The following is a 27696-nucleotide window of genomic DNA, read 5'->3' as shown; positions in this document are numbered from 1 at the left end:
CATATTTTTTTTTTCTTTTTTTCTTTCTAGGCAACTCTACAGACTTCAGATCTTTTGCCTTGCAATGCAGATCATCTTATTCCCCCAAAGGTGGCCAGGTTCTTTAAACATGCACATCCCTGTAGCTTCCAGGCCGTGTATTTTACTTATTTTTGTTTAAATTCTGCGGACTAGCAGGTCGTCCCCGTTCCTAAAAACTCTACATCAGTGTTCAGGGTGGCCTGAGTGCCGGTCAGGCTCCTGGAGGGTTTACAGGATCACGCAGAAGAACTTCTTCTCTCTAAAGGGGTTTTCTGAGGCCGGGACGGGGGTCAATAGAGGGTCCTCCTTGGCGTGGGCTTCGCAGTACGCCATCAGGTCCGCTGCCGCTTTTGACACCTGCAATAGAAGGAGCTCCGCCTTAGGGACAGGCCACCCTGGGGACATCCCACCCCAGGAGGTTCCGCCGGTGGGGCTGGGCTCGCAGCATCCCCAACCCCGGGGGACGCGACATCACACCCTTGGCCAAAGACCCGACCCATGAACCTCGCAGCGTGTCCCTGGCGGGGCTGGATTTTCACCTCCGGGCTCTAAGCTCCCACAAGCATCCTTCGCATCCTTCCCCCGTTCGCATCCTTCACCCGACTTGATCACGGCGAGGACCGACTTTAGCCGGCACTGTCTGCCCCCCTCCCCGTCCCTTGGCAGGGCCATCCACAGCTGCTATAGCAACCTTTGCTGCCCGCAGCCGCCGACTTGGCTATTTATTCAGGACACGCCGGCAGCTCCCAAGCCGCCGGAGCTCACGCTGGCCCTGAGAGGCGAGGTTTTGCTTGCAAGCACCCAGACGTGCCTGCAGCCAGCAACCGACCCCAGAGCACCTCTCTCCATGTCATCCAAAACCACCTCAGTGGAGAAGACAAATCCCCTGGGATCTCAGGCTTGAAGCCGGTGGAGCAGAAGAGGTCAGAGCAGAGGACAAGCCTCCGGGAAAGGATTGGGTTTTCCGAAGGAAAGAGGCTTCAGGACAGCCTTGCTTTCGGAGTTTCCCCTCTAACCTCAAGGCTGAGCACTGAGCATCGCCCGAAGGACAGTTTTAACAGCACCTGAGACAAACAGCGGGGTTTTAACCTGTTCCCAAGAAGGTGAGATGCCTCGGGGACTGCTGCTCCTTCCCACCACCCAGCAGCGCTCCAGGCGATGCTTCCAGCTGCCCTCCACGGGCAAGCATCTCCCGCTGCCTCCAGCCACTGCCATCGGGATCATCAGACGAGCATCCCCCGCAAACACCGCCCGCCACCGCGTCCCGGCTCCCACGGCAGTTTTGGGAGCAGTTTTGGCAGCCGCTCAGCACCAGACCCCACCGCGCTACCTTTATCCTGTCGATGTTGGCCTCCATCTTCAGCTGCTCCACCAGCTTGCGGGCTTGGGCTATGCTAGCAGTGTTGTTGCTAGCCATGGGCGGGCCAGGCGCGCTCTCCGGACGGGCTGCGGGCACAAAAACACACCCAGGTGAACCCTTGGGCTGGGCAGAGAGTTGCTCCCTGCCTCCCAAATCCCCAAAACGATGGACTGGGGAGCTGTTAGAGCCCAGCCGTGGGAATGAGGGTGTGGGGATGGGAGATGCAGACCTGGGTGTTCGGCCAGGGTTTAATGCTGTGTTTGTACAAGGGCAGTGAGCCGCCAGCCCTTGTGGGCGTGCGAGTGGTCACACGCTGCCAGCAGTCCCCTCCTGTGTCCTCCCCATGGTCCCCAGAGGATGGGATGCTCTGTGAGCCCTGCTTAGGGGACACAGGGACCTTCGCAGCCTGCAGCAGCAGGACCCCAGCCGAGCTGGATTTTCCCTTTTGCCATTCTAGCAAAAGGCTGTGGTGGCAAGAAGGCAAAAGGAAAGCAGAGAAAAGGCTCCCCCCCGAGCAGCCCCGCGCTGCCCGGAGCTGCCGCGCCAGGCTCATTCCCCTGCCGGGAGCCAGGCACATCATCCAGCCCCGCGTCGGTCTGGTGTGTCCCTTGGCCTCCCTTGCTTTGTCCCTGCTGCCAACTTGGAACATTAAGATGCTAAACAGGATGCCGGAGTTTCCTGTTTCTCGTGGTTTCTACCCCAGCCAGGCGGGGGAACGCTCATTAAGTCCACGCCATCTCGATCACGGATGTTTTTCCGTTACCTTCTATCAGCCGCGAGCTCCTGCAGCCGCAAACCCAGCGTTCAGCCGAGGCTTTTACGAGCAGCGAGTATTTTACGGCGGAGACACAGCCATGCTGGGCTGGATCTTGCCCGGCCAGGTCAAAAATGGGGTTTTTGAGGGGATGTCCTGCCATAGCAGGGTGCAGCGAGCCCCCAGCCAGCCCCTCGGGTGACGGGGCAAGGATGGCCCAGCCCTAAAAGAAGGGGCTCGCGGTGTTTTAGGGAGGGCACTGAAAAGCTGCGGGCACATTAGGGGATATACAGGTGTTTGGGCAGAGGCTCATCCCGGGATCTACAGAAAAAAGCAACCTGGGTCCGAGCAACGGAGGTGACCGGAGAGCGAGCCGTGACGGGGTTTCGGGATGAGACCCCCTCCCCAGCCACCCCCCTGCCCCTCCGAATTCTTTTTTTACCAGAAGCCGGTCTCTCCACTGGTTTGTGCCTCTAGGGGAAGATCTGCTCCTCTTGGCCGCTGGCTACCTTTAAATAAAGAGAATATTGACAAAAATAAAAAAGGAGCCAGGTCGGGTGGCTGTGCTGCCAGCCAACGCAACGAGAACATTATTTATGGCACCAGGAAAGCCAGAGCCCTCGCAGACGCCGGGTCCCGTACGCCGCCGGGGAGGCAGAAAGGCTGCGGGTTTCCTTCCGTATCCCCCCCCCGCCCCGCTCCCTCCAAGCACGGCCCCCAGCGGCATTATTTGTTCGCATTCAGTGAGGTTTTCGGCACAGGAAGAGGTTTCAAGTCAGCGGGCAACTATCCGAGGGCTGTTGGCAGCCAGGCTTTTAGCTGTTCCCCAGCTCGTGGCCCCCCCACCGTGGCACATCCGAGCCCCGTCCGTGGGATGCCGGGCGAGAGGGGATGGAATTTAACCGTCTGGTGCACAGAGCACGTGGCCGCGGTGGAAAGAGCATGCCCCGGGGAAGGATGCCAAAATTCCGCGCCCCCCCCCCCGCCCCGGCTTCGGCGCAGCCCCGCTTCCACCGAGCATCCCCGACAGCCCAAGCTCCTGCCCGGGTCTCCTCTCCTCTGACAAAGCTTGGGGTTCGGCTCAAGCATTTGAGGGAGTGGAGCCATAGGATGAGGGGGAACGGTTTTAAACTGAAAAAGGGGAGATTTAGATGAGATCTGAGGAAGAAATTCTTTATGATGAGGGTGGTGAGCCCCTGGCCCCGGTTGCCCAGAGAAGCTGTGGCTGCCCCATCCCTGGAGGTGTTCAAGGCCAGGCTGGACGGGGCTTGGAGCAACCTGGTCTGGTGGGAGGTGTCCCTGCCCAGGGCAGGGGGGTGGGACTGGATGGTCTTTAATGTCCCTTCCAACCCAAACCATTCCATGATTCTATGATTTGTGCTGCTTCCACACTGGTTTTGCTCAGCTCCCCCCCTCCCCAGTGTCTTTGCTGGAGAGGCGTTTGAGCAGCAGGGTGCCTCTCTCCTGGTTTTCCTTCCGGTTCTCCCCGCAAAGCCAGGGAGCGGATGGCGGTGGCAGTGCCAACCCATTTCTGGCACGGCAACGGCCCTGGGCTGGTGGGAAAGCTGGTGGCCACATAGGTCCACCAAGAGGTGCAACACCCGGGGCACCATTGCATGGTTTGGATCCCACAGAGACTCTTCTAATGCAGCAAATGTTATTCTTGGTGACTTTGTGCCATTTCACACAGAGGACCATGGTCTGTTGCTCTACCGGTGACAGGGAGTCACTTAAGGACTGAAGTTTAATGCCATGGAAGGAGGCACGGGAGCGGGGAGGACTATCCAACCCTGCTACCGCCCTCATGCAAGGAAACCCTCCCATGCTCTTCCTACATCTAGCCCTAGAGCCACTAAAGCGGAAAAGACAGGCCCAAAACCAAAACCTGAGAGAAGAATGAGACCCCGTTGGGACAGAGGAGGGGACATCTGTGTGAGCTGTGATGATGGCGCGGACCCTGCGGCTCGCAGGACCCTGGTGTCCCCAGGAGCTGGCCACACGCCCTTGGCCTCTGCAGAAACCTGACGGAGGAACCTGAACCGGTTTGGGGTTTTACAGCCTCCCCACGCGGCGAGCGCCTGGGCGTGCTTCCTTCCACCTCAATAACACAACAAGAGCAGGTGACGCTTTGACTTGAGCTCATGAATATCCCCCCCAAAACAAGCCCTGCAGCAGCCCAACGGCGAGGCTGTTCAAACAGGGCAGCCACAAAAGCAGCTTTTTTAATCCCAACATGAGGACGGCCCACTGTACCCCCCCCCGCTCCGGAGACACCAGGAGTAAACCCAAAGCCTCCGTGCCTTTTCGTTTGGATTTGATTCATACCAAGCCAAGCTGCTAAAGCATCCTCCTCTCTTTCAACCCCCAGGGCCTCTTCACTACTAATTGCAATCAACCAAAGCACACCCCTGGCGGGTGCCGCTGCCCCACACCACAGCAATACGTGTATTTCAGACTAGAAATAAAGAAATTCTTTACGCTGTGGGTGGTGAGACGCTGGTCCAGGTTGCCCAGAGAGGTGGTCGATGCCCCGTCCCTGGAAACATCCCAGGCCAGGTCGGACGGGGCTCTGAGCAACCCGATCTAGTGGAAGATGTCCCTGCTCATGGCAGGATCTAGATGGCCTTTAAAGGTTCCTTCCTACCCAAACCAGTCCATGATTCTCTGATTTATTTCTCTTCCCCGAGACCCAACAAGGTGTAGGGTTCCCGGCCACCGGACCCTCCTGCAGAACTAGAAAATACTTGTTAGTGGGTAGACGCCAAGAGCATCAGACTGAAGATAAATTAACACCACCCCAGAAAGTATATAAATGCTCCTATCAGAAGAAAAATGCCAAAATATGGCTGTTAGAAGGAAATTATCTTTCCAGACAGATTATTTCCTAACAGTGTCACCCCTCCGTGGGCAGGCATCGGGATGGGCGTTTCAGAGCCCGGGTTGGAGATTCACTGGACCCAGCGATCCCCCCAACTCCATTCAGGGAATCTGGCTATTCCCAGCACGGCAGCCCTTGGACACAAAGGGTTTGTGCAGGGACCGATGGGGCTGAGCGAGCACAAAAGGAGCCATCACGCAATGGGGGACACGTGCCGGCGCTCGTCACATCACTCCCATGTACCCACCGGTCCCCTGCAGCCGGCAGAGCTCAGTTCCTGATCCCAGCCATCGACATCCTGGCCACAAAGCTAAAAATCCCTGTGCTATCCCAATATTTCCCAATCCCCCCCCGGTTGGCAAGGGGCTTTTCTCACACCCTTCTCACACAGGCTAAATTTTGCCTGCAAAGAAAGGGATTTAATGGCGCTCACAAGGGAATACGGGCGGGCGTCTTATTTCACCCACTTAATGGCACATGTTGCCCGGATAATAGGATTCCTGCCTTGGAGCCCACAGGTTAATGAGTAAGGATGCTATTTTATTGTCATGCTAACGATGTTTAGCGCGTACAGGACATGGATACCGTCTCTTTTGGGCTCTGCGCTGTAATTACAACTCGGGATCTCGCCGAGGTTGTTTTGATACTCGTCTGTCATGCAGAAGGGTCAGGGGTTATTCACCGCATGTGGCGAGAGGCTGAATTCATTTAAAAGGAGGCAAAAGCGCTTGCATTCCATGTCCGGACTCGGAAATTTTGCTGCTGATTCTTGCTATGCTCCCAAAAAAAAACCCCCACCTAATTCGTCATTGTTCTCCGTTTGACAAAGAGCCATTGACACACTTAAATGACATTTGCTTCTTTCCCCAGCAGCACCCAACCAAACCGGGCACCAAAAATCGGGATTTAGTTGGGCAAACGGTGAAGGATGCTCCCGATGTTGGGTCTGCTCTTGGTCTGCTCACTCCAGCTTTGCCAAAATCTTCAGTTTTTACCCAACAAACACCATCCCTTGAGCTGCCCACCGTTGCTGTTTCAGCATCCCCAGCAGGAGCTGACAGGTTTTGGCTTTAATTTGCCCTGCGTTAAAAGCCACCATTGCCTGGGGCCAAGGGAGGACCAGCCATCCTCCCCTCCCAGTAAGCTAACCGCATCCGCCTTGCTTTCCGGATGCTTTTCTCCCTCCCAGCACATTTGTGGATCCCTCACCCCCCTTAAATATTCATCACGGAGGCGCCGACCCCCATCCCTCCTGCCAGCAGGCAGCGCAGCCGCTGGAGACTCGTTTAAATCAGCGATAAATTAATTTGCCAATCCGCCTGCTGCTCCCCATCCAGCTCCGGCCCCGGTGAGCCGTCAGCGCTGCCTCTTGGCCCAGCCTGGCACGAGCTGCTTTGCCACGACCTCGACCGAGGCGCGATGCAAAATGCCACGTACGACCCCCCCCAAAAAAAGCCACCCCCCCACAAAAAAAAAAAAAAAAAACAAGCCACCACCAAAGGAGCATTTCTTGCTGCTGGAGCAATGGAGCCTCCTCCCGCTAAGCCACCATCCTCCTCCCTCCCTCCCAAACTGGGCTGTGATGGGATTCTGGCATCCCGCAGCCGCCGGCCCGGCTTGCGAGAGTAATTAGCCTTCGTTTGCCAGCTTCTCGTCAGCACAAGCTGCTTTGCTGGGAGCTGCGCCGGGCGGAACTGTCCCCAGCCTCCCCCTGCCTCGCACCAGCTCCATCACCAGCCCCAAACCCACCGAATCGGAGCCCAGCCTCCCCCCTTTGCTTCCCTTCCCCCTCCCGCCACTTTCCTTTGGGTTTTCTCTCAAGTTGGGCCAGAGACTGGATTTCTCCAAACGTTAAAAAACAAACAAACAAACAAACAAAAATGGCATTTTAAGGGTGTTTAGTCCAATTGGTCCATTTTAGTCCAATTGCCTTCACTAGGCACTTCCATTACAGAAGGGGGACTCTCGAAGCACGCTCAGCACTGGGTCGGGTCCATCAAAGGCACACCAGCCCCTTTGCAAAATATTTTCTTACATTCTTCAAGCTTCAAATAGGCATCGACGTGAGGTTTTCCAGGTGTCACGAGGCACCTCCCGCATCTCCGGGGGTCTGCAGCCTTTGCCTGCCCAACTGCAGTCCTCAGAGTTTTTAAAACCTCTCCTCTCGCCCAGTTTTCCAGACTTTTTTTTTTTTTCCAACTTCCCAGTGGGGTTTTTTTGCCCTCCGCTGGGCAGAAAACCATTCTCCCCAGGCCTCCCGGCTGAACCAAAAGGAAAAGCGGTGGCTCCGCAGGAAAGAAATCGAAAGCGCTGCCATCTGCCAGGGCAAAAGCTTGCCGCGTTCCTTCCACCTTCTGAGACGGAAAGCAGCTCCGCACGGCATCGCCTGCCCCCCAGAATGGCTCCTTTGCAGAGTGAAAGCGGCACCCTCCTTGCTTCTTGGTTTCTATTCAAAAAATCAAGTTTTCCGTCACGGATGCACCGGTATTTTCCACCCAGTTTGCCATAAAGTGAGTGAACCCCATTAGGGCCATGATTTTGCGGGGGACACAGGGCTCACGCTTAGTCCTACCAGACAGGCATCACCTGGGGGGGGGTGTTTGGTCCAGAAAAGGTGACAGGGTGGGGATTGTAATGAAGGGATTTGTTCCAGCTCTCACTCACGCTGGGATTGCTCCTGGTCCATGCTCATCCCAGTAGCTGAGGCCGGCCCAGCTCATTGCATCCCAGACCAGGCGCAGAACCAACGGGGTCCCCGCCGAGGCAAGGGGGTTCTCTGGCAAAACGCCTTTTCCCCCTCAAAAATTCAGGTGTGAAGTGGCACCCAGGACAGATAAGGGAGCGTACGGCCTTGCCGTCACCCGCCCCCGCAGCCGGTCGCCGGCGGGCCGGCCGGCGGGTGGGAATCCCTCACCGGGGTGGGCTGGCTTTCGAAGCCATCCTGTTGCTTTCGCTAAAAAGCCAAAAATAGGCGGCTCGGCTGAAAAGGAATTACTAAAATATACATACGGGCAAAAAAAAAAAAATTAAAAAAAAATAAAAACATTACAGACAAAAAGAAAATAGCAAAAAGCCACATTTCCAGGGGGCGGGAGGCGGTGCAGGCACGTTGATCTCCCCAGCAGTTGCAGACCTGGCTGGGAAAGGAGCCTTAATACGCCCAAATTGCATGTGTTTCATTATTTCCTTAAGCAAAGAAAACAATCCAAGGCAGATTTACGCCCGTGGGCTCCCATCACAGCACTTCGCTGGGGCAAAAGACCTTAATCCTCAGCGGTGGTTACAGCTGCAAGCCCCCAGTCCCCACCCGCAGGGATTTTATTCCCAACATCCCTTTTTTTATGCCTGGTCTCCAATACGGCGCTTAAATCACCGAAAACCAGCCCGCAGGTTGGAGACACGCCGGCAAAGAAAGAAAGAAATAAAAAGGCGGCCGGGTAGAAAAAAAAAACCAACAAAACCGAGCCTGTTTCCATGGAAACGGCTTCATTATCACACCAGCATCCCGTCCCTCCCGCCCAACAGGGGCGAGGTGGGATGGGTGCCCGTTTTGGCCCCGATGCCGGTGTTTTGCCCGTGGCGACGGCTTTTGGTGGCTGGCCTCCGGCCGCTTTTTGCGGCGGTCAGGGAAGGAGCAAAATCTCTTGCCTGTCTTTGCCGAATTCAGCCCTATTTCACCCCAAAAGCAGCCATCGGGCTCGGACCCAGCTGCTCGGCCAGCCCTGGCTCCGCTGGCAAATCCCCTTCTCAAGGCGCAGGGAGCTGCCGCGAAGATATTTTTCCCTTCCCTAATTTTGCCGGGGGCGTTAAATGAGGAGCTGGAGCTGCCTTTGCAGGGAGCCCGGCTCTCGGGATGTCCCCTCCAGCCACCCTGCGCTGCTGGAGCCGACCGCGGCTGCAGCCCGGACCTCACTAATATTTGCGAATGTGAGAAGCTCAGCTTTTTTTTGGTTTGTTTTTCTCACGGGTGTCCTAACGGTTGAAAACAGAAACCAACCTCAACTTCCTTTTCTTTTTTTTTTTTTTTAATTTTTTTTTTTTTTTTTTAAAGAGATTATTTGAGTGAAGGAAGAGCCACTGGACAGCACAGCCTGGGACATCTGCTCCGGTCCCTCCTGCCACTGTTTGTAGGGAATGGTGGCTCTCTCCAGTGGGTACCGACCTACTCCGGGGTCGGCAGAAGGCTCTGGCACCGCGGGAATGCCGCCGGGTCGCCGATCCCTGCACTGAAGGTCAGGGGTTTAACAGCAGCATTGTTTCCCCGGCTGAGGATGCGGGAGATTTCGGGCGAGACAAAGCGCCATGTGACCCCCCAGCCCTGCCCAAGGGCCGTCGGGGAGGTACCCCTAGAAAAGAAAAGCCACCATTTGGGGGGAAAACCCTGGGGAAAAAGATGTTTGTTTTTAATGCTCAAGGGACAAACCCAGCAATGTCCACGGATCAGGCACCGGGAGGGCGCGTGCTGGGCCAGAAACTGGGGAATAAGGATGCCCAAACAGGTCCAGCGGTCCAAGTGAGCGAAGCTGCAAGCCGAGCATCGCCTTCATCCTGTGGACCGAGTTTTCATCCAGATTAAAAATACTCGTCATTTTTCTGACTCGAGTCTGACACCGCCCCCCCCCCATCAGCCGGCCCCCTGTCCTGCTCCCACGCCGGCTCCCGGCGATGCTTCCCAGGGATAAGCAGGGGGCAATGCTCCCCCTTATCTGCTGATGCTGTGGCACAGAAAGAAAAGGGTGTCACGTTTTGGTGTGACGCGCCAGAAGGGACAGATAAAGGCACGCATCCTGTCACGCCACCCCCTGCGCCGCCTCTTGGGCTCTCCCGTGGTGAAGGGTTTAAGCACGAGATTTTAAAAAAAAAAAAACCAAAACCAAAACCCACTAATGCAATTTTTGTGAAACTTGCCTGAGAGGAGAACAAGCAGCTTGAGAAATTCCCTAAAACCACCGGCACTCCCCGGAAAACCAGGCTTCTCAGAAATGCCCCGTTAGCTGCCGAGGGCATCCCCGACCTCCCCGTTGGGCTGGAAGATGGAGGCATCTCCACAATCTTTGAAGTCCCCTGGACAGACCAAAGTGTCTCCAGCACACAGATGGTTCAGTAAGTAGGGAAAAGAGAAGGAGGAGGGAATCGAGCAGAGAGGAGAAGCGCTGAGGAGGGATGTACGGACGGGTCACGCTTCACCCCGGGCCGCTGCAGGTCGTTTTCGTGGAGGAGCTGGAGGGAGCCCATCTGACCATCGCCCCCAGGTGCAGACCTCCCCCCACCGATGCCCCTGCGGTCCCCACAGCAAAGCTCTCACCTTCCTTCCCCCCACCGATGAGTGGGGCTCCCCTGTGGTCCCACATCCTCCCAGGAGTCAGATGCCCGGATTTCTCCCTGCCAGATCCATGAAACCTTTGGAAAAGCGGCTTCAAAGCCTCGGGGCAGCACAAGCCCGCAGGTTTCTCCTGTGCTGGAGGGTCTCTTCCCTGCATGGGGGTCATCCCAGGCTGGAGGTCACAGAACCACAGAATGGTTTGGGTGAGAAGGGACCTTAAAGATCACCCAGTGCCAACCCCTGCCCTGGGCAGGGACACCTCCCACCAGACCAGGTTGCTCCAAGCCCCGTCCAGCCTGGCCTTGAACACCTCCAGGGATGGGGCAGCCACAGCTTCTCTGGGCAACCTGGCCCAGGGGCTCACCACCCTCACAGCCAAGAATTTCTTCCTCGGATCTCATCTAAATCTCCCCTCTTTCAGCTTAAAACCGTTCCCCCTCATCCCATGGCTCCCCTCCCTGATCCAGAGTCCCTCCCCAGCTTTCCTGGAGCCCCTTTAGGGACTGGAAGGGGCTGGAAGGTCTCCGCGGAGCCTTCTCTTCTCCAGGCTGAACCCCCCCAGCTCTCTCAGCCTGTCCTCCCAGCAGAGGGGCTCCAGGTCAACGGCACTATCGGCAGCCCTGGCCAACGCACCTAACGTCAGTTAAAATACCACGCGGATATACTTGAAAATACTTGAGTATATTATTTTGCATTTCTGCTGCAGCAACAGCGAAGGAAAGACTAGTTTCTCTTCTACAACGTGCTGTACCCGTGCTATATAACATGGCAAACCCTTCCTTTTGGATTATTCTCAGCCTGGCAAAACATTTACCGAGGGCACGGCTCTTCCCGGGCTGGAGAGACCCTGGTATAACCACGCCAGGGGCAGGTGGTGGTAACCCAGCGCACCCAGGCACGGACGGAGCAGCAACGATACAGTAAAAAGGAATTAACCAACCAAAGAAAAAATTCCTGTTGAAACCTCAATCGTCTCCTGACTACCAAAATCCACCCCATGAGTCCTGTTTCCCACTCTTGAAGTGGCAGTAGGGTGGGTAGTCCCTAAATTTCACGGGGCAGAATTTTCTGCTGTCAAGGAGACGCTAGGTCTAGGAAACACGCACCGCCTCACAGCTAGCCAGAAAAAAGCAGAAACCCTCAGAAAAAGCTCTTTTTTTTTTTTTTTCCCCATGGAAAGACCTCTAGAAAACCAAAATCACCCTTTAATTACAAGCATCATCACCCCTATGATTTCTCGGTTCCTTCACTTCTTGATTCCTTCCCCAAAACAACTCAAATTGACTCGGAAATAAATTCTTCGTACAAACTTTGCTCAGAAATCCTAGTTCCCTGCTGCTTGTGTTGGGAAAAAGAGAGATGGCTAAAGCTGCTGAGGAAGGAATGAGCTCCTGTCCCGGGAAAAGGAGTTCAACATCTGTTCACACAGCTCTGAACTCCTGACCCTTAATTAAGGGAAGCAGCCAAGAGCTATTACTTCATGTTAATTAACTGATCCATTCTTGGGTTTCGGTTTTTAACATCCTGCTCTTAAGTATTTGCCAGGGTCAAGACAAAGACCTTCAGGGGAAGGTGCGAGATGAGGTTTGAAAGCGGAGGGGAGACCGGAGGAGCGCTGCGGGGCGGAGGTGTTTCACCTGGCCTCACATTTGCCAAAGGATTTGGGGATTTGGCTGTGGTCAACGTCGCTCCCGAAGGGACAAACCCGCCCCCAGCCTCATGCAAAGTCACCCGGAATCATAGAATGGGTTGGGTTGGAAGGGACATTTAAAGGCCATCTAGTCCAACCCTCCCGCAGTGAGCAGGGACATCTTCAACTAGATCAGGTTGCTCAGAGCCTCATCCAGCCTGGCCTTGAATGTCTCCAGGGATGGGGCCTCCACCACCTCTCTGGGCAACCTGGGCCAGTGTCTCACCACCCTCATTGGAAAGAACTTCTTCCTAATGGCTAATCTAAACCTGCTCTAGTTTAAACCATTGCCCCTCGTCCTATCGCTCCATGCCCTTGCCAGCAGCCCCTCCCCAGCTTTCCTGGAGCCCCTTTAGGGGCTGGAAGGGGCTGGAAGGTCTCCGCGGAGCCTTCTCTTCTCCAGGCTGAACCCCCCCAGCTCTCTCAGCCTGTCCTCACAGCAGAGGGGCTCCAGCCCTCCCAGCATCTCCGGGGCCTCCTCTGGCCCCGCTCCAACAGCTCCGTGTCCTTCTTGTGCTGAGGGTTCCAGACCCGGACATGCTACTCCAGGCCATGGTGACTTACCAATCGCCTGCCCATTGGCACGGGGGGTGCAGCCACCCCAGAGGAAACGGGGCAAGTCATTGAGCTGCCCTGATTTGCTTAAAATGTCATGTTTTTAGGGGGAAACCTCCCTGTGACACCAGGAAATGGGAAGGAGCACATGGATTTTGCCGTAGGTCCTGCCAGGCTGAGGGGCTCAGCCTTCTGCAAAGCATTTTTCAACCCAGCTGAAACAAAAGCCAAACCGCCCCTTTTTGCTTAAAACGCGCGAGCCGCGTCCTGCCTTTTCGCCCAAATAACTTCCGCAGCCCGCGAAGCCCTCGGCTGCGGGAATCATTGCAACGAGAAATCCGTTCTCCCATGATTTCACCTTTTATTAGAATTTTATTTTAAGTAACACTCACACGAAGCCTCATAACCCTTTCCGGCCGCTGGGGATCACCCAACAAGTTACATCAGCAAAGAAACAACCCCGTTAACCACCCCCATTACTTTAAGCCCCCCCGATGGAATTACCTGAGACTGCTTTAATTAGGTATCCACTGTACAAAAGAATTAATTAATTAGTGATAAGCACCTGAACCACATTACTCATAAGGCTCTATTTCAAGCTTCAAATACAGCAAACAGGTCACGGGCAGTGCTGCTGCTTGGTGTTTCTTCTCCCATCCCTGCCATCAAAGCTGGGAGCTTTTTTTTTTTTTATATCCTTTTTTTCCTTCTTTATCTAATTTTTCAGGTTTTTCACAGCATCCAGAGCTGGCGCCTTTAGAGCTACTACTGAAATAGCGGGCGGACCACACGGAGATGGGCGAGCTTTGATTGCTCGCTGAGATTTGGCGTGCTTTCGGGGCGGGCGACGGGGTAAAATGTGTCTCTTGAGGCTCAGGTTATCCTGGCCAGGTTGCGCTCCCAAGGCCGTGTGCTACGGCATCGCTATGGCACCCGCGAAATGAGGAAAGCATTTCCTGATGGCCAGATCCCAAGCTGCAGGTGGTGGTGGGGGGGGATCACCACTAAATGTGGGCGATTTTAGCAGGTTTGGGGGGGGGAAATACGGAGGGGGAAAAAGGAGAGGAAAAAATACGGAGGGGGGAAAAAAGAGAAAAAATACGGAGGGGGAAAAAAAGAGAAAAAATGGAGAAAAAGAGAGGGAACAAATATAGAGGGAAAAGAGGAAAAAAGAGGGGAGCAAAAAGAGGGGGGGGAAGGGGGGGAAAAGGGGGAAAAAGGGGGGGGAAGGGGGGGGAAAAGGGGGAAAAAGGGGAGGGGAAATGGGAGGGGAAAGGGGGGGAAAGGGGGGGGAAGGGGGGGGAATGGGGGGGAAAAAGGCGGGGGAAAAAGGCGGGGGAAAAAGGGGGGAAAAGGGGGGGGAAAAAGGGGGGGGGAAAGGGGGGGGGGAAATATAGAGAAAAAAAAGAGAAAAAATTTTCCCTGTGCTATTCTATATTTTCACAATTAAGAACTTTGAAAAGTAATTTACTGTGGCTTGCGCTGGCCCTGACATTTCATGGCCTGCAATTTCCCTGCTGGCAAACTTGAGGCTACTGGGGGGGGGGTGGTTCTCCCATCTGACAGCCCACGGCAGGGGATTGCGGGGAAGGGGACACGGCGGGGAAGGGGACGCGGAGCCCTGGCGGCGCTACAAACCGGGTTAGCTGGGGCTGGCTGGGGAGAAGTAGGTTGCTCCTCCGTCCCCGGTCGGTGAGCTGACCCATATTATCTCAATTAAATTTAACTTCTGCGGCCCGCTGCCGCCTCTATTTTTTTTTTATTTCCCCCCCCCCCCGTGACCTAATGCATTTTGGTGTAAAGTAGGACCCGGGGAGTACACCTGGGTCCTGCCCCACGCGATGAGGAGGGCACGGCCATCGTGGCAGAACTGGGACAGGGACGTGGAGGGGGACGGCGAGGGGGTAGCGCGGTGGTGGCCGTGGCCTTGGAAGCTTCCCCCTGCTCAGCCCTCACCCACCTGCGTTTCTCCTGACCACGACGCTCCTGCAAAACAGCCAGCTTTCCTTTTCTCTTCCCCAGCTGCGCCCTCGGAGCCTTTCCCACGCTATTCCCTGGGCTCGCCGAGCCCGTCTCCATCCTCACCCCCCTCTCCGGCCCCCTCGCCGCTTACTAACCTCCGCGTACAACATCTGGGTTTTCCCATGGAGCCCCCAAATCCCTCAACCGGCCTTTTTTCCCCTTCAAACGCAGGCAAAGCATCCCTGCCACCCTTCCCGCTGAGTCAAGGGCCCTGCTTTTACCACCACGCTGTTATTCTGGCTCCAGCGTGCAACGACACACGCTCGGCAAACACTGATATTACGCAGACGGGAGGAGAAAGCTCCCCCCCCCATCCCCAAACCGCTAGCCTGGGCGGTGTTTTTACACTTGCAATATCAAGGATTGCCCAAAAAAAAAATATAAGGGGAAAAAAAAAAATAAGGGGAAAAAAAAAATTTAAGGCAAAAAAAATGCACAAAACTTGGGAAGAAGGAGCACAAGGCGGTGTTGCCCGCGCTGGTTCGCCCTCCCTTCCCGCGCGGTGATACCTCCTGGGAGATGGGTCCATCCTGGCCCCACGTGCTTCATTTATCCCCCCCTCCAACCCCGTGCCCCGCTCCCGGAGCTTTAATCCTTTCGCCAAACCAGCCGGAGCTGTTGGATTTGGGTCCCCGCTGCTCTGCAAGCTGCTTTGCCCAGGGCAAATGCCTTTCCCTACCTTTACCTGGCTGCCGGGAAACCTCAGCGCGGGGCTGGGCCCTGGATTTCTGTGTTTTTCCCCCAGTGTGAGCTGTGAAAAAATCAATGAAGGCAGGTGCTCTCTGGGGGTTTCGGTTCCAGGTAGGATGGAGGAGCAGCATCGATTCCAAGCCAGCCTAACTTTTACAGCAATTAACGGAAACGCTTACACGGGGCTTAGATTTAAGCTTAAAAAAATACAATAAAATCAGTGCCTCCCTCATTTGCTGCTTATACCTCTCCATAAGCCTGGATTGCCGCATTAAAAATCATCTTTTTATTCACTGCTGGCACGGTGCGGAGGGAGGAGGCAGGGTCCCCCCTGCCGGCGTTAGCTGGGGAGTGAGGGAAGCACCGGACACGAATACAAACCCCCCAAGCGAGGATGTGAGGCTGAGCAGCAATTATATTAAATCAGATGATAAATAATGCAACGTATTTTGATGGTACCGGCCGTGCAAGCACCGCACAAACACCACCGCGTCTCCACGATATTAAAAATAAAAGGGATGAAACGCAATCAGGTCGGCGTGACTTGAATAATTCAACCTACAGCCTTTCTTGAAACGCCGTCCTTGGGGCACGCCGGAGGTCCGGCCCCACGGCGGGGCCACCAGACCATTGACCCCTTCGCGAGGTCCTACACAAACCTATGGACTCCACCAGACCTGGTCAACGTTCAACACTTTCCCACCCAAGGGACGGATGAGACCTCTGCTTGGGCACCTTCCAGCATGAGCAGAGCTGCTCCAGCAGCAGACGCAATCCTGAAGACTAATTAGAAGAGGTCCAAATGGGTTTACAGGTTGTGGATGGCTGATGACCCCCTCTAAGAACCCCAAACCACTGCAGACCCAGCGAGGGGGTAGGAAGTCCCTGAGATGACGCGTAGAGTTGTGGAGAAGACCTGGCCACGTGGAGAAGACCTGGCCAAGTTTCTGCACGACACCCTGGGGACACCTGGACCCACATGGACTCATACAAGATCCGTGGCCTATGACATTGTCCAGCAGGAGGTGGAACCAGAGACCTCCAGAGGCCCCCTCCACCTAAATGTTACCAAAATCCCTCTTTTCCCACTGGAAAGCCACTGAGGGATCCGGAAAACGACAGGAAAATGAAGGGAGGTGGCAGAAATCCTCGGGCAGCTCTCCCCATGGCCACCAGCTCTCAGGACTAACACATCCCAGCCTGGCAAAAACCAAAACCACAGCTGGAGACTTCTTCCGAAACACACCTTCACAGCACAGGCAATCAACAGCCTGAACTTGATCTGCAAAACCAGCCAGCCCACTCCTTTATCCCCACCCACGCTTTCATGGACAGGTGACCATCTCCCCACACTCTTCATCCAGCTCCTGCCAAAATGGGTCAAAAGAGCCGAGACAAGCAAAGGAGCCCTTGGAGCCAACGCAACCATAACGCAAGTGAGACAAAACTGCACGACGTGCCGATAGAGCATCCTCCGGAGCAGGTAAGGAAGACAAAACCCAACCGTGAGGACAAAACCTGACCTCCACGTATGGGGGGGGCCACGGGTGAGGAAGCCTCCACCATGGAAATGTGATGGTCAGATGTTTTCTGCACATCCGCTGGGACACCGGGAAGGAGGACATGTCCCGCAAAGGATCTCCTGTCCTGCAGCAGTTCAGGGCTTCCAAGAGCCTTGCTATGGGGTGGAGGAGAAGTGACAGCCCGAGACACCTCCCATAAGCAGCTGTGGTCGGAGCAGCAAAGAGCACAGCTCCGCTCAAGAGAAACTTGATGGAGATCACAAGAGGTCTGGTTTTGTCAGATAAGAAGAAAGAGCAAGAAATGTCATGAGGTTTACAACCACACAGCTAAAGACTGAGTCTGTTCACCTCCAGGGTGACTAACGAGCTTTGTGCAGCTCCCAGTATGTTCAGGCCACATTTCAGGGCTCCCCAAGGCTGCAGAGAAGAAAGACCCCCCGATAAAGCCCCTCTGAACAGCTGCCAGCACTAGGGCTGCCCGTGCCCCCATAATGCCTTAGAAAAATGGGCACTGAGAATTTCTCCTGGTGCTTTGGTCCTCAGGAGACTCAGATCAAGGTCTTGGCGTCCCTCCATCTGAGATGACCCTTTCAAGAAGCGAAAGGAAGCAAAGATCTGGCAGGTGCAGTGATGCAGCGAGGAGACGGTGCCCCTGGAACTCCATTTAACCTTCCCCCAAAGCCATAAACCTCAACAGGCTGGATGCGGTCCGTACATAAGGAGCCACTGCCATCGTATTGACCTGAGAAGATGCCTGCAGACACTGAGGACACACTAATCCCCATCAGAATGGTGTCTGCAGATGGGAAACCAAAAGAAGCAGCATAAGGGAGTCTCCTCGAGCCATCCCCCATACATCTCCTGCCCCGCAGTGTCCCCTGTGTCCTTGGCCCAGGGCTCCCTGCAGAACATGCAGCCCTAACCCCACAAGGAGATGGTGGATACTTATTTACTCTCCTGCACTCCTGATCCTCCCAAGATCTGGTTGAGGAGAAACACATCGAAATGGAGAAGAAATCATTGCATGGCGATTTCTGCCTTGAAACGGCTCATGTGTCGCCTTCCTCCTGCTGATGGCAGCGAGGAGAGCAAGCTGGAGCCCCAGCCACCCGCCGTGACTTGGCTGGCAATCACCATCCCTCTCTTCTCAGCCCCCGCGGGTGACGGACGACTCACCGTGGAGGTCTGAGGCAATCCAGCCCAGCCCCCCGTGCCGCGGCTCTTCGGTTGGAGTTCAGCCTTTTGGAAAAGCCAAACCCACCTGATGCTGCCAAGGAAGGAGAGGGACAAGCCCAGAGCCCAAAGCTCATCTTGGGGGTGCTCCTCACCCCAGGCTCTACCCCAAACTGGGCATCACTGCTGTAAACATAACAAAGCCCTAATGATGACGCCTGCTACATGCAGACACACGGAGGCACCGTCCTGGCATCACCAGGTGACGGCGGGATCGTGAAGACGTGTTTCGGGCACTCGTGTCGTGTTCGAGACCCATGCCCCGACTCCAAAGCAAACCCAAAGACACCGGGACCAGAAAGGAATTCAATCGATACCGAGCATCTCACACAACTGCCGGCAACTGGCGCTTTCTTACCCAAAATGGCCCAAAAAGCACAACTCCTCCAAACCCACGGTTAATGCAACGTGCTCAATCTGCAGGAATTCCCGGTGACGGGGTTTGAAGACAACCGAAGCCTGAAGCATCCCTTCAGCATCCCCCTTAAGGTGATCGCACCTCGAGCTCGTGACTCTCGGATGCCGAACGGTGCTCCCTGTGCCACTCCGAGGGGATGCTGCAACCGGTCAAACGCTCTTGCACTTCACTCAGCTTCGGCTCCCGGTTTCTCCTCTGGGACCTGGCTCAGGTGGGAGTAGACGAGAGAGAAAACACTCCTCTGTGTCCCAGCAGACGCTGGCGGCTGCATGGGGACACCTTGCCTGTCCCCAGGTCCCCAGGCTGGGGAGAAACCTCCCAGAGCTGTAAATGTGCTGGTCCCGACCACGACCGCCGCTTTTCCTTGCCTGCAAGGACTCAACGCCACGTTTGCTTGTTGGCAAATAAGCCAAGAAAAAAAATTTAATAAAAGAGAATGGGCCAACCCGGGTGTTGGCATTAGCACAAGCCCTGCCCTTGCACAGGACGGAGATGTTGTTCTCGGAGGAAGGGGGTTTCTCAGCACCGCCTTACTCCATGCATCTCCCATAATTAGGTCTGTGTCTCTGCGCAGAGGCGCTGGCGGTGGCACGGGGCACCGACGTCCCCGCGGTCCCCGCTGCAGCTGGCAGCTCTGCCCGTGGGGACGGGCACAGGCAGCGCAGGGAGCAGCGGGGGCCATGGCGGGCAGCAGCCAGACGGGGGGCTGGGGTCCAGCAGCCGGGGGATGCCGTAGGCGGCAGGAGGAGGGATGCCGAGCAGCGCGGCATGGGGTGAAAGCAGCAACGCGGTGGAGTTTGCAGCAGGAATATCCTGTGCTGTGCCGGGGATCTTTCCCCTTTGGTGGCATCTCACATGAAGGAGCGCTGATGCTTGGGATTGCAGAATCATAGAATGGGTTGGGTGGAGAGGGACCTTTAAAGGCCACCTAGTCCAATCCCCTTGCCATGAGCAGGGACATCTTCAACTAGATCAGGTTGCTCAGAGCCCCGTCCAACTTGACTTTGAACGTTTCCAGGGACAGGGCATCTCCCACCTCTCTGGGCAACCTGGGCCAGGGGCTCACCACCCTCAGCATAAAACATTTCTTCCTTATATATAGTTTGAATTCACCCTCTTTTAGTTTAAAACGGTTCCCCCTCGTCCCATGGCTCCCCTCCCTGATCCAGAGTCCCTCCCCAGCTTTCCTGGAGCCCCTTTAGGGACTGGAAGGGGCTGGAAGGTCTCCGCGGAGCCTTCTCTTCTCCAGGCTGAAGCCCCCCAGCTCTCTCAGCCTGTCCTCACAGCAGAGGGGCTCCAGCCCTCCCAGCATCTCCAGGGCGTCCTCTGGCCCTGCTCCAACGGGTCCATGTCTTTCCTATGCCGAGGGATCCCTGATGAGCTCCAAGGTTCTGGCAAGGCTTCTCCTTCCCACCCAAGCTGCTCCCTCTTACAAACCCAGCTGCCCAGCCAGGACCTTCCCGGCCCAGGAGAGCTGCTCGTGGGGAGCATCCCAGCAGGGATGGAGCCAACTTGCTTTCCCAAAGCCCTCAGGAGAGCAAGCGAGGGCAGGACGATAAACCTGGTAAACCAAGACACCATCTCAGCTAAAGGAGCTCATCCACCACGGCTGCCGCTCCCGGGGTTCCCGGGGTGCCCTGCCACATCGGGTAGAGCACTTGGGGGGGTCACAGCAGCATCCCTGAGAATCGCCGACCTGCAGCTCAGCTGGCTTTGGGATGCTGGACAAAAGCATCACCCACCAGCGGAGACCTCCCCGCCATGCCCCTGACCACAATCCAGCAACGCCTGGACCTTCCCTTGGATAAACCAAATAGCCCAAGGTACAACGACGACGGCAGACAACAGGGGAAGAAAATCCCTGTGTGAAAAGCGAGGGAAGGACGAGATAAGGTGAAAACTAATTGTGTTCCGTAGGATAAGCAGGTCCTGGTGCAGCTGCTGCCCGGGAATGGGGGAATGGTGGAGGGTTTCCCAGCTGCATGCAAATAGCAAGATGGCGAGTTTTTAAAGTTTGGTACGATGCCATTTCAGGGATTTTTTTTTGTTTTTTTTTTTTTTTTTTTTGGTCACTGAGCGTGTGAAAAACTGGGTTGGGTGTTTCAAGTCCATCACGCCTACGCAAAATGCAGGAGATACAAGAATTTAGACTTCGGCCTCGGCACGGCTGCGTCCTCACCCATCCTCGCCCAACCTCGCCCATCCCGGGGGCTGGCTGCATCCAGCTCCCGCTGCCTCCCAGCCCTCGACGCACTGGGGATCCGCTCGCCCGCCTCTGATCGAAGCCGTCGTTGATGAACCGCTGGCCTGACCCAAAGCCCAGACTCAACGGACACCATCCCAAGCGACGTGGGATGGGTTTTGGAGCAAGCCAAAACCTCTCCGCGGTGCCAAACCCATGTCCTCCCGGCAGCTGGAGCCCGTCCTTCTCCCCAGCTCAGACCTGCCTCTAAACGGGGCCGGTGCCAAACGGCTCGTGCCAAGTGTGCGCGGAAAGCCGGGAGAGATGGGCTGCGTTCCCCCGCAGCCATCACGCGCTCCCCCACCAGCAGCAGAGGCAGAATTCCCTGCCCCCCCCCCCCCCTTCCCTTTCCGCTTCTCCCCATCATTTTGGGGAGCAGCAAAGCTGCTCCTTGCCTTTCCAAAGGACCGGTTTGGGGGGGTGTTTGCACCACGCACGTTGCGCAAAGGAAAAAGAAATGCACGAAGAAGGGCTGAAGCCCCGCTGGAAGTGGGCAGGCAAGGGAACTGTGCAAGGACAAGCACGAAAATCCCCTTGCCAATGCTGCATCCCATGCCCTGTCCCGCAGCCTGGGGTACCATCTCCTCCTGCCTTCCATCCCACCCCTCCCCGCTGCGACCCCACGAAGCGGCTGAGCAAGAAGCCGGAGCGGGAGAAACAGCCAGAAAAGAGTCCGAAAAGCAAGAAAAATTGAAAACCCGCCCTAATCCCTTTGCTCCTTCCTCCCGCTTCTGCGCTGGCTGTGAACGCACACACGTATCCCGCTCCCGCACCCCGCTCTGGGCGCGGGAACGAAACACTTGGACAAGTCACGCTGAGAACTGACGCAACTCGTGCCAAAAATGATGCTTTTCCCGTGATGAACTCCTTATTCCCAACCCAAAACAGGGCGATGGGCTGGCGGTAGGGAGCAGGCGGTGCAGCCCCGTGGTCTCTGACGGCAGCACATCTGTCACGAGTGTGCCGGCCTTGAGCATCCCGGCACCGACGCATGGGACAGGCAGGCACGGCCGCCTCCAGGCAGCACTTTTTGGGGGCACAGGGGTCTGCGGGGCTCCGGCGCCGGCTCGCCAGCCCTAATTACTATGGTAACAGCCTGCGCCGGCGCCTGGCTGTCCTCCTTCGGTGACTCACTGGGTTTCAAAAGGAGAAGTGCTGCCTCCGATGCCGCCGTTTGGAGGCCAAAGCACTGGAAGCCCCAGCGCCCGCATCGGTGCCGGGAAGGCATTGCCCACCCTCGCAAAGTTTGGCTTTTTGTTGTGTTTTCCACTCAGGGTCGCTCCGGTGCAGGGCGGCAAAGCAGCAGGCTGGCTTAGGGTTTAAAAATCATGGTAATAATTGAGTTTCATCGCCAGCTCGCAGCCATCTACCCATGGGAATCCCATCGGACACCCCACACTCCTGGTCCTGATAACCCCCGTGCTGCGAGTGGGTCAAAATTTCCTTGGTGGAAAATGGTAACCGCTGTGCCACGAGGCACCCCCGATGTCCTCCCCCAGGGCCAGCCGTGGCACGGTACGGCCATTCATCCAAGCCCACATGCCAAACATGCCCCACAGGGCCACCACCGCCTCACAACTGCAAGGAACCCGGAGAAAATGCAATGAGCATCCTTAACGGTGGTACGTGCAGCGCTGGGAGCAAAGCTGGCAGCCCCCAGGGAATTTGGGAGAAAGGATGGGCACGTGCAGGTACCACGCTAGTGGCAGGGGGACCTGCAGGTCCCCCCAAGCTGGGGATACCCCATTTCAGAGGTGAGGCTGACTCCAGTCATCATCCAAGTGATGCTGAGACCACCAAACTCGTGTCACAGGTGAGCAGCCAGCAGCACAAGGTGCCAACAGCCCCTGCTTTCTCTTGCAAGCAGATGCAAGGCTGAAAAAAGCCAAAAAAAAAAAAAAGCTCCAAAAATGGTGCCAAGGGACCAGCGTGGCCGATGCTCGGCCTCGTGGGGCCAACACGGGAGCTGGGGCGGGATGGGGCTGAGCCACGTGCCCCCGTACCCCACGGCACGGGGTGAGAAAAGCCCCGTTGTAACCACGGGAACGCCTCGAAACATCCTCCTGGAGAAAGGTTTGGCCCCGGGGTTTTCCTGGCAATAATTAATTGAGTCATATTTCAATCCAGCCAGTGGCCATATGGTAGAAAAGAGGATTAAAATCGCATGCTCCAGCTGCATTCAGGGAAATCCAGTTATAAGGAAAAATCCTCCGTGCCTGGCCCCAGCCTGCTGGCAGGGTTCGTGCCACTGTCACCCGCCCGGCCCCTTTCCCTCCCGCAACTGGGGAGCAGGGGCTCGCTGGTGGGGTGATGGTTATTCGGTAATTTGGGGGCCCAGAGGGAAATAAATAACAGGGAAATAAAAAAAATCAGGGAAATAAATAACACCCTGGACCTGCAGCGATGCCCTGCAGGCAGCAGGTACGGCAGCGGCAGATAACACACGCCCTGGGTCACTGCCCTTTGGGGCGGCACGCTTTAAGTTCATCAGTAACTCGTTAGGAATGGGCGGGGGATCGCTGTGCTTCAAGATTTTCCTGAAATATAAATCTGTTTTCCGCCGAGGAGGCGAGAAGGCAAAAGTTTTGGGTTTTTTGCTGGGTTCCTCTCCCGCTGGGGGCAAGGGAGCCCCGGAGCGGGTTTTCCCGAGAGCATCTTCCTGGCTGAGCCGTGATTTTCCCAGGCTTGCTCTTACCCAAAGCGCTCGCCCCACCAACCACCGCTGGGAAAAATAAGGATTTCCATGGAAATGATGGGGAAAAGGGCTGCCACCGTGGGGATGGCGGGGTGGGGCGCGGGGTGCCCCTCCACCTGGCACGGCCGTCACCTCCAAATCCCTCCCAAGCCAAGCTGGGGGCACATCCATCCCAGCTGAGGTTCCTGCAGGGATTTGGGGGTGGGAAAGTCTCACCCTTCCTTCCCAGGGAGGTTTGGGGCGGGGGGGGTGGGGGGTGGGATATAAGAGAAAGAAAGAACACTACGCCTCATTCATCGGCAGAAAAAGCCTTTCCTGTGATGGCAAATCAGTTGATTAACTGAGGATCAAACCCTCTAAATCAAACCTTTGTTGGGGAGACTGAACTCTTTGTGCGAGGTACCTTTCCCCCGGCTCCCAGCCCCGGCAGCACCCCCCCCCCCCCCGCCCCCAGCGGCATGGGGACCCCCGCGGCTCCCCCCGCCCTTCCTCCCCGCAGGTGCCATCGCCACACGAGCCCTCCGTGGGGGTGGGGGGTGATGCGGGGATTTGCCCCCCCCCGGGGGGGGGGGGTGGGGTGGGGTGTGGATTTGGAGGGGATTTTCGCTGATTTTAGAGCCGTTCGGGGGCCCACCGGGGCCACCAGCAGCGGGGCAGGCGACCGGCGCTGGGGACCGCCCCGCCCAGCCCCAGTGGACCCAGTGCTGCCAGTCTCCGTCCTCCCAGTGCTCCCAGTGCTCCCAGTGCCCCCAGCCCCGGCTCCCCCCCCCCTCCGCCACCGTGTGCCCGGCGGTACCTGCAGGCGGGCGGTGCTGCCCCGAGTCCCCGGCGGGGCGGGCGGCGGCGGCGGCGGGAGGGAGGATGGACGGAGGGATGGACGGAGGGATGGATGGAGGGATGGATGGAGGGATGGAGGGATGCGGGCTGGAGGCAGGAGGAGGGGGGTCAGCAGCAGCCCCGAGCGGCGAGTCCCCACCCAGCTTTGTCTGCGCTCATCCCTCTGCCTACAGGAAGCGGCTCGGCCCCGACTTCCTCCTCCTCCTCCTCCTCCTCCTCCTGCTCCTGCTCTCCCTCCTCTCCTCTCCGATCCCCCGGGTTTTGCGGATCGCGTCCCTCCAGACCCCGCAGCCCCCTGCCCCTCACCCTGCCCCAGGCCCTCTCCCTGCCTGCCCGTGCCCCTGTCCCGGGCTCTGTCCCCCTCCCTGCCTCGATCCCTGCCCCAGGCCCTTCCGCAGCCCCTTGTCCCCTTTGCCTCACCCCCCCCGCCCCGCCCCTGCGCCCCACACATGCCACACACACCCACCCCACAACCCTCACACCCACTCACCCGCTGTACCCCCATCCTGCACCCCACACCCTCACCCTGCACCCCACAGCCCCCCTGCACCCATCCCATACCCTGCACCCCACAGCCCCCTGCACCCATCCCATACCCTGCACCCCCACAGCCCCCTGCACCCCCACATCCCCCTGCACCCCCGCTCCGCACTCGGCACCCCACAGCCCCCCTGCACCCATCACATACCCTGCACCCCTCGCATACCTTGCACCCCATCCCACCACCTGCACGCTACACCCCCCCACATACCCTGCACAGGCTGAGAGAGCTGGGGGGGTTCAGCCTGGAGAAGAGAAGGCTCCGCGGAGACCTTGGAGCCCCTTCCAGTCCCTCAAGGGGCTCCAGGAAAGCTGGGGAGGGACTCTGGATCAGGGAGGGGAGCCGTAGGATGAGGGGGAACGGTTTTAAGCTGAAAGAGGGGAGATTTAGATGAGATCCGAGGAAGAAATTCTTGGCTGTGAGGGTGGTGAGCCCCTGGGCCAGGTTGCCCAGAGAAGCTGTGGCTGCCCCATCCCTGGAGGTGTTCAAGGCCAGGTTGGACGGGGCTTGGAGCAACCTGGTCTGGTGGGAGGTGTCCCTGCCCAGGGCAGGGGGTGGCACTGGGTGATCTTTAAGGTCCCTTCCCACCCAAACCATTCTATGAAACACCCTGGGAGAGGGATGGGGATGGAGATGTGGGGCTGGGCCCCTCTGGAGTGGGGTATCCCCACCGCCCCCCTCCCCTGGCACCCTCGGCATCGCAGCAGAGCGTTGCCAGGGAGCATCCCGCGCCTTTTCTACGGGCTCTGAAAATAATTGCATGTTACCAGTGATTTCCCTTTGTCCTCCAAAAATAACCCTGGTCCTCAGTGAGGCGGGCGCTGACCGTCGGGCGGCTGCGGGTCTCGGTCCCTAACTGCTGATTACTGCCGACACCGGACATTTTTGGGGGCAGCTTAATTGCCTCATGCTGGAGGGAGGAGCACAAGGGAGCGAGCGGCTTCTGGGAGGGGGGCTGCATCATCTGCTGCTAAGTATAGCCTCCAGATTTCATCCTCGGCCTATAAAAAAAAAAAAATTTAAAAAAAAGTAATTTTCCTAAAACCAGATGTTGAGTCTTTTTTTTTTTTCACACGAGCGAGCCAGCCCTGCCACCCCGGGGGGAGAGGGTCTCCCCTCCCTGTAGGCTCTGTTTAGCAAAAGCGAGTACCCCCAGCTACGCTGTTAAATTAACCCCCCTCCAATTGGCCCCCATTGCTCTCTGGGCCCTCCGTTGCTCCATCATCTCGCCGTGGGAGAGGTCCCCAGGGGGGGAAAAGGTCCTCCCGTTCCCAGCCCGGCGTGTCCCCAGGCAGCTTTGCACCCGCGCTGGCCTTTTCCCTGGGCTGCTCCCCCGGTACTGGCAGCTCTTCTGCTTCTCTGCCCTCCCCTTTCACGGATTTAAGCTTTCACCAAAAAAAAAAAAAAAGAAAAAAAAAGAAAAAAGACTGCACTCGGGCCATTTCGTCTCTGGTCGCTCCACGTGCGGATTTTGCATCTCCCGCCATCTATTCATGGCAGCCTGAGAGGTCCAAGAGTTGGGATTTGTAGGAAGACAACAGGAAAATGCCACTTTACGGAGCCAACTGCAAAAAGCGCTTTAAAAAAGGGAAATGTTGCAGTAGTGTCCTTATTTTTATATTAAATTTTGCCCCCAGATCGAAACAGGCGGTGCGTTCGCCTGCTGTTAATGCAGTGACAGCTGTTCCCAGGCGGGTGCCTCCCAGAGCGTCCTCCTTTCATCAGCCCTTCCAAACCAGCATTGCTGGACGCACCCTTGGACATCACCCCAGTCAGGCACCGACTGCTAATTGGTGATAATTGCAAAAATACCCACGTGCCGGTGTCTCTTTAGGCCGGGGACCCCCTGCATCGTTGAACACAACACTTTTCGTTTAACACGGCATCGCGTGCCATAGAATCATAGAATGGTTTGGGCTGGAAGGGACCTTAAAGATCACCCAGTGCCACCCGCTGCCCTGGGCAGGGACACCTCCCACCAGACCAGGTTGCTCCAAGCCCCGTCCAGCCTGGCCTTGAACCCCTCCAGGGATGGGGCAGCCACAGCTTCTCTGGGCAACCTGGCCCAGGGGCTCACCACCCTCACAGCCAAGAATTTCTTCCTCGGATCTCATCTAAATCTCCCCTCTTTCAGCTTAAAACCGTTCCCCCTCATCCCATGGCTCCCCTCCCTGATCCAGAGTCCCTCCCCAGCTTTCCTGGAGCCCCTTTAGGGACTGGAAGGGGCTGGAAGATCTCCGCGGAGCCTTCTCTTCTCCAGGCTGAACCCCCCCAGCTCTCTCAGCCTGTCCTCCCAGCAGAGGGGCTCCAGCCCTCCCAGCATCTCCGGGGCCTCCTCTGGCCCTGCTCCAACAGCTTCATGTTTGGTTTGGAGGAGGGATGGATGGCAAAGGTGGACAGGCTCCGGTATAGGTCCCAGGAATGCCCCGGGCTGCTGTAGCCCCGGCGGTCCCAGCGTTACCGTGGCACGTGGTCACATCCAGACCTGCAGGATGGTGGCACGTACTGGGAGGAACCACTCAGGACGCTTTACTGGTGCTGCTTCCTCATGGGAGGACAGGCTCTTCCTCATCTTCACACCTTCATCTTCTGCAGGAGATCAGGATTTTGCTGCTAACAACAGGGAGCTCATCCCATCAGACAGAGCAGACAGCCCTCATCTTCCTTTTCTCCCACTGCCAGCGCAGCAATTAGGAGCGAGAGGATAAATACAGTGAGGATCAAGAGATGCCCATGGCGCTGGGAAGGGGGACGCGGACAGGCTGTGGTTATTAGCGCCTCACACAGCAGCTTTCCCTGGCTGGAGGAAGGAGGTGCCAGGATCAACAAAGCTGGCAAAAATCAAGAAGAAAAGAGCCAGCTAATTATGTTCCGAGGCATTTAATTAACGCTTGTGGCATGGGAGACGGGAGGG

General features: G+C 56.8%; 1 protein-coding gene across 3 annotated transcripts; it reads right to left on the bottom strand.

Moving 5' to 3' along the window:
- Window positions 1–31: 31 nt before the first annotated feature.
- GNG2 (G protein subunit gamma 2) lies at window positions 32–25568 on the bottom strand. Of its 3 annotated transcripts, none has more exons than XM_054201083.1 (4): window positions 25550–25568; window positions 2578–2644; window positions 1352–1467; window positions 32–378 (listed from the first exon to the last, which is right to left on the bottom strand). In XM_054201083.1, the coding sequence occupies exons 3-4, from the start codon at window positions 1436–1438 to the stop codon at window positions 250–252; spliced, it is 216 nt and encodes a 71-aa protein (XP_054057058.1). In that variant the 5' UTR covers window positions 1439–1467; window positions 2578–2644; window positions 25550–25568; the 3' UTR covers window positions 32–249. The 3 variants fall into 3 exon arrangements, with proteins under 3 accessions (XP_054057058.1, XP_054057056.1, XP_054057057.1); XM_054201081.1 differs by lacking the exon at window positions 25550–25568 and adding an exon at window positions 24201–24412; XM_054201082.1 differs by lacking the exon at window positions 25550–25568 and adding an exon at window positions 2739–2797.
- Window positions 25569–27696: the final 2128 nt, after the last annotated feature.

This window comes from Rissa tridactyla, chromosome 4 (assembly GCF_028500815.1).
Source record: "Rissa tridactyla isolate bRisTri1 chromosome 4, bRisTri1.patW.cur.20221130, whole genome shotgun sequence".
Taxonomy (NCBI): Eukaryota; Metazoa; Chordata; class Aves; order Charadriiformes; family Laridae; genus Rissa; species Rissa tridactyla.
Note: the sequence above shows the minus strand (reverse complement) of the source record. Positions and strands in the feature narration are given on the sequence as shown.